Source organism: Carassius carassius, chromosome 25 (assembly GCF_963082965.1).
Source record: "Carassius carassius chromosome 25, fCarCar2.1, whole genome shotgun sequence".
NCBI lineage: Eukaryota > Metazoa > Chordata > Actinopteri > Cypriniformes > Cyprinidae > Carassius > Carassius carassius.
In genome coordinates, this window is record NC_081779.1 from 9,968,032 (window position 1) to 9,977,452 (window position 9,421).

The 9,421-nt window shown below is 35.1% G+C and overlaps 2 protein-coding genes across 4 annotated transcripts; one reads left to right on the forward strand and one right to left on the reverse strand.

Moving 5' to 3' along the window:
* Positions 1-5: 5 nt before the first annotated feature.
* On the reverse strand, positions 6-2,481 carry LOC132104670 (nuclear transport factor 2-like). 2 transcript variants are annotated; one of them, XM_059510232.1, is made up of 5 exons: positions 2,340-2,481; positions 2,009-2,172; positions 1,757-1,828; positions 1,578-1,676; positions 6-515 (listed from the first exon to the last, which is right to left on the reverse strand). In XM_059510232.1, exons 2-5 carry the CDS (start codon positions 2,105-2,107, stop codon positions 399-401), a joined length of 387 nt encoding a protein of 128 aa, XP_059366215.1. In that variant the 5' UTR covers positions 2,108-2,172; positions 2,340-2,481; the 3' UTR covers positions 6-398. The 2 variants fall into 2 exon arrangements, with proteins under 2 accessions (XP_059366215.1, XP_059366216.1); XM_059510233.1 differs by having other exon boundaries at positions 2,009-2,185; positions 2,340-2,378.
* An 867-nt stretch (positions 2,482-3,348) lies between these two features.
* LOC132104131 (peptide-N(4)-(N-acetyl-beta-glucosaminyl)asparagine amidase-like) lies at positions 3,349-8,859 on the forward strand. Of its 2 annotated transcripts, none has more exons than XM_059509371.1 (11): positions 3,349-3,705; positions 3,944-4,058; positions 5,036-5,278; positions 5,480-5,642; positions 5,835-6,054; positions 6,382-6,503; positions 6,581-6,837; positions 6,932-7,108; positions 7,252-7,440; positions 8,289-8,466; positions 8,631-8,859. In XM_059509371.1, the coding sequence occupies exons 1-11, from the start codon at positions 3,605-3,607 to the stop codon at positions 8,804-8,806; spliced, it is 1,941 nt and encodes a 646-aa protein (XP_059365354.1). In that variant the 5' UTR covers positions 3,349-3,604; the 3' UTR covers positions 8,807-8,859. The 2 variants fall into 2 exon arrangements, with proteins under 2 accessions (XP_059365354.1, XP_059365355.1); XM_059509372.1 differs by having other exon boundaries at positions 3,637-3,776.
* The last annotated feature ends 562 nt before the right edge of the window (positions 8,860-9,421 follow it).

Sequence of the window (9,421 nt, forward strand, 5' to 3'; positions counted from 1 at the left end):
ATCTGAGGCATCCAAACATTTTCCTTTCCCTGATGCCATTTTCTAATAGCATTCTTGGTCTTGATTGTTTTGCTAATGTAAAATCGATTTTTTTATTATTTAGATGATCATAAATCAGGAACAAAGACATTTTACTAAAACAGTGATGCATAGGCATTCAAAGATGGATTGTACTAACTGGAGATGTATTATCAAACTGAAGTTGTTTTCAAACAGTGCATGCCACAACATACAAATTATGATTATTATAATCAGTTGTTTCTAACATGTCTTTTTCTTATCTGAAGATGATCATGAGCCTTCAGGATCCTTGGCAAAATACGACAAAATCTGTTCGGAATGTGAAAGATGAAACCGTACTCCAGATACAAAGTTGCATGGACTGTAAATACTACATACTATGCTCCAAAGTTATGAAGAGCTAATCGGAACATGTCATTGGTGCAGACCCATTTGTTATCTACATTCTTCAGCAAAAAGACTTGCTGAAAGCCCATAACTTGGTCTTGATCAGCCTGTAAAATTATGCAAAAACAGTATTAATGTTTTAGTTTTTTTACAGTCATATTAAAAGGAATAGCTCACGTAATCATTACAGTTTGCTGAAAATGTATTCACCCTTGGCTATTCAAGATGTAGATGAGTTTGTTTATTCATCAAAACAGATCTGGAGAATTTAGCATTACATGACTTGGATCAGCTGATAAAAACAGTACAATAATCCACAAGTAATCTTTTTGTCAATGATTTTATGTATTTGAGGTGTTTTAACTTTGTTGTGAGGATTATTGTTATGTTTTTATCAGCTGTTTGGACTCTTTTTCTGATGGCACCCATTCACTGCAGAGCATCCATTGTGGGGCTGCACGATTATAAAAAAAAATCATAAATTTCGATTATTCTCTTAAAATTGCAATTATTAATTATAATTATCACAATTTACATTGAATGGTGTTTATACCATTGTTTGATGCAACTGCATTCCTTTTTATATGAAAATAAAGAAGCTGAAAACACTAACTGAAAAAACTTTAGTGTTTTTCTATAGTATTAAGCCATAAATGTCAAATATACATCAGATTGATTTCATCTTTAAATTATAAAAAAATATATATATATATGCATGGTATTATAATGTTATACTAAAACAAGGAAAACCCCTTAAAATAAAATGTAAAAAGAAAAAAAAACATATCTTAAGCATGCATAATAACATAAGTGGACTTTGAACGATTAATTGCCGCTTTCAACGAATACCTAATTGTGGCATCCATAATTCTAATCACGATTACAAATTCAATTAATTGTGCAAACCTAATCCATTGGTGAGCAGGTGATGAAATACTAAATTTCTCCAAATCTGTTCAGATGAAGAAACAAACTCATGTACATTTTGGATGTCCTGAGGATGAGTACATTTAGAGCAGATTTTAATTTTTGGGTGAACTATTCCTTTAAGACACATAACAGCACAGATATCATTTTCACTGATCAAAAAATGCATTAATCTATTAATTAAATCTAAATTTTAACAGCTGTCTGATGACTCAGAATTGCTTTAATAAATGCAGTCTTACTTTGAGCTGGCCCATGACCATACTCATGACACAGCTGTCTGGAGTGGGGTGATGGTCCTGAGCGGTGATGCTGTGCTTAATGGACTGAAAGGGAAGGCTCTGCAAAGACACACATGCTGTTAGACAGAATCAGGAAGACGGTATGACAGTGATGACAGCTGTAAAAGAAGTTAATTTACACTTAGTTTGGTCATGATTGCGGTCTTCCCTTGAAACCCCTCTCCTTCCCATGTCAAACAGGAAGCATCGGTCTAGAGGAGAAAAATGTAATATCATAATTAATATACAGGCTTAGAATGGAGTACTAAAACACACTAATCTTCAGCTAAAACACAATAAAGACAGAGTAAAACAAATAATAACACGGGGTTCGGAACCTAAAATCATCCCGCGTTCACTGTCAGTCATTTTCCTCGCACTATTTCACTCACATACAGATCAGCGAGCTTCACGCGGTCTGTATCAAACTGCTGATAATAGTGTTGCACGAATCCACTACCGATTTGCTCCCATATCGGTTTTTCTGCCATGGTCTTTCGCCGTATTAAAGTCCCTGTGCAACTTCGAACAGACAAATTCCCACGTGGAGCCGAATCTGCAAACAAACGCTGGAAATTAACTGTTTGATCACAAAGTTAAACGAAAGTATATCATATATCTTATCATATCTGATCAAATAGTCATTCTAAATAACCTCGTGTTTAAAATATTATTGATGTAGATATTATTTTCAAAATTAAAAATGACTGATGGCAACGCTACCTGGGCTGTGTAACTTCGCGCCTCATTGGCCGGAACCAGGAGCAGAGCAGCTATGAAAGAGTTAATAACGGCAGATCTGAGATCAGCTGTAAGGAGAGAAGGTGAATCGGTTCAGTGCAAATGTTGGGGAAATTGGATTCATTTAGTGGTCATACGAAACAAGTGCACAACCTTTGTTTGCTAAGAATTTTTTATAACAATTATATGCATGGGACTATAAACACTAGACAAAAGAATTTGAAACAACTGTTTATTTAGAATATAAAGAACAACACTTTACAGTTTAAGGTATAAATTATGCAAACAACAATATTAATAATAATAATCATTAAAACATTTTTAAAACAAAAAAAATTCACCTTCGCTATATAGTAATATTTTCCAATATAATAGACTTAAAAAAGGAAGTGGATTTATACATAAAATGTGTAATTTTTTGGAACCTCAAATAATTTTGGAGCATTTTGTATGAATGTAAAAGCAAAAACTGGGCGTGTGACATTATTAAATGTTCTATCCATTATTGTACATATCCATTCATGTCTATTCAGTAGTTCACCTATGTACACAAATTGTCACTTCAGTGTCTATCCGTTCATTCTTTGGGTCATGGAAATCTATATAGCTTCTCATAGAGTATTTACACAAGCAGAGTTGCACAGCTTATATATATATATATATATAATATTATTATTATTATCTCTATATTTGGATATCAATATATCTCTATACTTGTATTTGTATTTATTATCTTTAGAAATATTTTATAAATTTTTAAAACAAGTAATTTTTATAACAACATTTTATACAATTATTAGAATTGTTGTATTATCTATTATATGTATATCCTTGAAATGTACGCCTTATGTTGTGTTTTGATGTCAAGCACAATGTAACAACAGTAAATTAATAAAATAATAATAAAATAGCTGACGCCGGTGAGACTTTTAAAAGACTTTTATTATGCCATCATTTCTGAAGTCGCTTGTTTAGGGCTCTGGGATCGCCTGTCCGTGTACGATTGCATGCAGACGGTTCTTTTGTACCAAAACGTGCACTTAAATATGTTTAAAGGCATTACATTTATTTTATAGTTATATGAAAATTAAACAACAAAAGAACACAATCGACAGTATTTCTTTCTAGATTATATCTACCTGGCACAAAACGGACAGCCAGAAATTCTTAACTTTCAGAAGAAGACTTATTACGTGTTGTTTTTCGCTGATGTGTTTACTGTATTCGTAGAAGTTCAATGTAAAACCATGTCTGGTTCTCAAGGAGTCACTGCTTTGTGTGAAAATCCCACAGAAGTGTTTCTGGATGTTTCTAAATTGCTCATTACATACGCGGACAATATTCTTAGGTAAGTGAAGTGTTCCGGGTGGAATGTTGTCATGCCTGATTATTGGAACTGGCGGTCTCTTCTGTCTGTAGGTATCCTGTCTATCAGACAGTCTGTACAACCATCTTGTTTTCTTATTCTATATTCATCATATTGTACGCGATCTGTAGGCCACATATGATTTCTATCGCATTCTTCAGCATTTTTTTCAGTTTCTGGTTTGTTTGTTGTTTTGTGTAACGTTATGTGTGCTTTGTAGAAACCCAAATGACGATAAATACAGATCAATCCGTATCGGAAACCCAACATTTTCCACGAAGCTTCTACCTGTCAAAGGAGCAGTTGAATGTCTCTTTGAGATGGGATTTGAGGAGGTTGGTACCCTGCACATGACATATATATATATATATATATATATATATATATATATATATATATATATATATATATATATATATATATATATACAGAAATAATGGTTTTTTATTTTAATATACTTTCAAATATAATGTATTCCTTTGATGTAAAGCTGAATTTTCAGCATCATTACTCTAGTCTTCAGTATCACACAATCCATCAGAAATAATTCTAATATGCTGATTTATTATCAATGTTGGAAACAGTTGTGCTGCTTAATATTTTTCGGAACTTGTTATATTTTTTTCAGGATTATTTGATGAATAAAGTTGGGAAAAAAACAGCATTTATTTAAAATAGAAATCTTTTCTAACAATATAAGTCTTTATTATCACTTTTTATCAATTTAACACTTCCTTGCTGAGTAAAAGCATTCATTCATTAAAAAAAAAAAAAAAAATGACTGACCCCAAACTTTTAAACGGTAGTTTATATTGTTACAAAAGATAATTAATAATAATAAACTTTACAGTGCATTCAGGCTATCATTTTTTACCTAATGTGTTCTCTGGGAATTGAACCAACAACCTTGCGCTGCTAACGCAATGCTCTACCACTTGAGCCACAAGAACGAAAAGATCTCTATTTTGAATAAATGCTGTTCTTTTTATTTAGCAAAGAATACTAAAAGAATGATCAAGTTCCAAAAAAAATATTAAGCAGTACAACTGTTTCCAACATCAGCCAATTACAATGATTTCTAAAGGGTCATGTGACACTGAAGACTGGAGTGATGATGCTGAAAATTCAGCTTTGCACCACAGGAATTAATTATATTTTAAAGTATGTTAAAATAGAAAACCATTATTTGAAATTGCAGTAATATTTCACAATATGACTGTTGTTTCTGTATGTCTGTTCAAATAAATGCAACCATATACATATAAAAGCATCATAACATGTCAGGTTTGTTTTTTGTATGTGTCTATGTTAGGCTGAAACTCACCTGGTGTTTCCTAAGTCTGCATCTGTGGAGAGGCTGAAGCAGGTGCGGGAGACAATTGCATCTGAAAGGGACCAGAGACTTGGTGCGAGTAAAGCTGCATCCAGCCAACAAAGTGCCAGAGCTCCTCCAAGTCCTGCCCCACCACCAACACCACCCTCCGCTTCTTCTGCAGGCTCTGCTTCTGCTGCTGCCGCCGTCCCTACACCTGCACCAGCTGCTCTGCCATTCACAGTCAGTATCTTTTTTTCTCCCTAACTCTCAGTTTTCTTTGTATAAGGTTAGGGTCCTATTTGCAGGTTCTTTTTGAGGAATATATCATACATTAAATTTTCCATTTACATCATATTTCTGCACTACCATTTAAAACAGCTAAATTAATAATGTCCTTTTTCATACTCTTTTCATCTTTTTTTTTTTTTTTTGGCATATTAGTCAAGCAGCGTGACATTTCTTAGGACTCTGCAGTCAAACTTCCAGCATGTGTTGATATACGAGAGCCCTGAATTGCAGCAGAAGGCTCTGAACCGCATACCTCATGAACTGCTCAGGACCAGGGCTAAAGAACGCTTGAAACAAGCCAAGGATGCAGATCCAGGTTAGCAAGATATGCTGTCATTTTACATCAGTTTGACAGTTTTCTATAAAAACATGTTGATATTCTTTAGAATATGATTTTAAAAATTGACTCATTTAAATGTTTTAGACAAAGGCATTTTGAAAAATCTGTTGAAACCTGGATGAAATTAAGACACCAGACTAATGTTAATGTGTTGTGTTCCACTCTCAGCATGTACTCTAGGTGAGGAGGACATGTTAGTTCTCGATCTGTTGCAGTGGTTCAAAGGGGACTTCTTTTCCTGGGTGGACAATCTGCCATGCAGCCAATGTGGAGGTGCAACCCAGCCTTCTGGACCCCTCCCCCCCTCAAATGTTGACCTACGATGGGACGCTGGTCGTGTAGAGAACCACTTCTGTCACACCTGCCAACTCTCCACTAGATTCCCAAGGTGCATCTGCTTTTTCATTACATTTAGCAGGCTGCACTGGCGATAAATGTAGTACAAATCTTTAAGGTTCAGTATCCTCTATGGATTATTTTGCAATTTTATTCTGTATTCTTCCTGTCGAAGTAATAAATAGGCATAAAGGAATAATTCACCCAAAAATGTTGTCATCATTTACTCACCCGTATGTCACTGCAAATCTGTATAACTTTCTATCCTGTATTCTGTATCAAAATTACAACAATAGCACAAAAGTCCATGTTCCTCTGAAATAGCAATGTTATTCATGTCAATACAGTTGCAAATTGACTTTTTTTTCCCCTTTCCAAGGTACAATCACCCAGAGAAGCTTCTGGAGACCAGGAAAGGGCGTTGTGGGGAATGGGCCAACTGTTTCACGCTGCTCTGCCGAGCCTTAGGCCTCGAAGCCAGATATATCTGGGACAGCACAGGTACAAATCTTGCAGCATTACTGTGCCACACTTCTAGAATTTGGAGATAGAAGAACTCAGTTTTGTCCTGCTTTCAGATCACGTGTGGACTGAGGTGTATTCTCAGTCACAGCGACGCTGGCTACACTGTGACCCTTGTGAGAACACATGCGATAAACCCCTCCTGTATGAAGTCGGCTGGGGGAAGAAACTCTCCTACATCCTGGCATTCTCTAAAGACCAGGTTGTGGATGTGACATGGAGGTACTCCTGTAAACACCCAGAGGTCCTTTCCAGACGCACACAGGTACAGGAGACATGGCTGCTTCATACGCTTAACGGTCTCAACGCTACGGTACGTTTATCATTTTCATGCCCTCATCCAAAGCTTCTTTCATTATTGCCTCAAATAAATGTATCTGACTGTCATTACCACGTCATACCTGTAGAGGCAGCAGTCTCTAGGAGCAGAGAGGAAGCAGCAGCTGTTGCAAAGACTCCTGGTCGAGCTGGTGGAGTTTATTTCTCCCAAAACGTCTACATCTGGAGAGCTGGGAGGTCGCATCTCAGGATCTCTTGCTTGGAGGGTGGCTCGAGGGGAGTCTGAAGCAAGAAACACTGAAGGGGTGAGATGCTTGTCTATAAAAGTCATTTTTACTGATTATGCCTTTGGAGTGATTTTCTGTGTGTGTGTGTGTGTGTGTGCGCGCGCGTGTGTGTATGTATGTGTATATATATTAACTTACCTTTTATGTATGTTTTCTCCCAGGATGCACAGAAATGTGTCTTCATTCCTACAAAATCTGAAAAGGAAAAGAAGTTGTTCCACATTTGCTACAACATAATCAAAAACTGTTACTTCAGACAGAGCAATGGCCAAGAGACTATCCCAGGATGGCAGAGAGGTGCTTGGAGGACCGAAAATATGTTCAGGAAAGAAGAGCAAGACTGGCAGATGGTTGGTTTCTTTTAGCTGTTTATTTTTTGAAAATCAAAAAAAAAGGGAAAAAAAAAAAAAAACTTTCTTTATATAACCACTATTAGTGATAAATTGTGTTTTATGTCTTTAATTTTTTAATTAATGGTACATTTGATGTAACGTTGAATTTCTTGATTGTATTATCACAGTTTGTTTGTTATTTTCTATTTAATTTTATTTATTATGTTGTTCAATATTAATCTGTTAGTATTGCTTTGTTTAGTTGTATACTCTTGTTTTCTATAAATTCATGATGTGTTCCAATTTTCTTATTTTGGTAGAGTAATTGATTTATAATACACTACTGCTTAAAAGTTTGGGGTCTGTAAAATCTTTCAGTGTTTTTTTAAAGAAATGATGGCTTATGCTCACCAAGACTGCATTTATGTGTTTAACAATACAGTAAAAACAGTATTATTGTGAAATATTATTACAGTTAAAAATGTTTTCTATTTCAATATATTTTTAAATGTCATTTATTCCTTAAGTTTTCAGCAGTCATTACTCGTTTTTGTAGAAACCATGATACAGTTTTTCAGAATTTTTTTAATGAATAGAAAGTTCAAAGGTACATCATTTATTTGAAATTGTATCCTTTTGTTACATTATAAATGTCTAATAAAAGTATTAAAATCTTAGTGATCCTAAAGTTTTGAATGCTTGCGAATAGGCCATCAAATCAAAGTCACTGGAACCTATCGTACCAGAATTACAGTATCGGTGCATTTCTACTTGTAGGTCTTTCTATCATATTACCTTTTTTCCTCCTAAACATACTTGGGTTTAAATGCAGTTCTTACAATGCTGGTTCTGTGATTGTACTGTAGGTGTATTTGGCACGAACAAAGGGCTCTTCCTCTGGGAGGATAAGCTGGAAGTTTAACTGCGCTCCAGTAGGGATGAAGATAAAGTCTGCTTTGGTCCGAGCCTTCAGCCAGACCTTCCATTCAGGCAGCATTCGCTGGAGTTTACGTTCTGCCGAGACCACCATAGAGTTCCCTGGAGGTATGAGTATCACCGTTTGATGCATCGGCTCTGTGCTTTGTGTATTAGGGTGAATCACTGCTCTTTGTTTTCAAGAGCTCACTTCTGAAATAGGTTTTTAAATGTTACATGATTACTGCTAATTAAGCTTGATTATAATATTAGTAATCGGTTTGTTTTCACAGATGGTGAACTGAACTCCTATTCAAGCCTGTCCGGAGGCAAAGAGCTGATTGTGGAGGCGGAGCTCACAGGAGGAGAGGGTGAAGTGTCATGGCAACATGCTCAGCTCTTCAGACAGAGTTTAAAAGACACAGAGAAAGTTTTATTTGAAATTTTGGTTGAAATGGAAGAGTCTTAGCATTTACACATCTCTTGACAGTACTCATTTAAAATTCTAAGAAAATGTTTCATCATCATCATCATCATCATCATCATCATCATCATTCAGATGCAACGCTGCAATCAAGGGGTTTTCTTTTAAAGTCTTCTTAATGTATGCCTTAATTTGTTGTCCACTAGCCAGAAATATTTCACTGTGAATTACTCTGAAAAGCTGGTCTGTTCTGAAAAGTGAACTATTGTATTGTAACATGTCAAATAAATGTGATTTTGGATGAGAGCAGATTTGGAAATGAAAAATCTGGTATTGTTCTTACTATTTAATTTGTGAGTTTTAGGGATCACTGTTGCACATTTGAAAACTGACTGTACATCATACTTTCCTGTACATAAGTAAAATGATATGACCTTTTAGCCATAAATTAAAAATGATTTTCTACTCAAATCTCTAGTTTTGATAGAGAAATGGGATTGGGACCTTGTTCATTTTAATTACAATTTATTTTGAGTTAAGAAATTTACAAGCACAGTGTGTGATGTTGAGTAAGCCCACTGTAATAAAATCTTAGTTTGTCAAACAATTCTAAATAATACAAAAATAACAGTCTTCGGTAAATAGCAGGATCAAAGCACA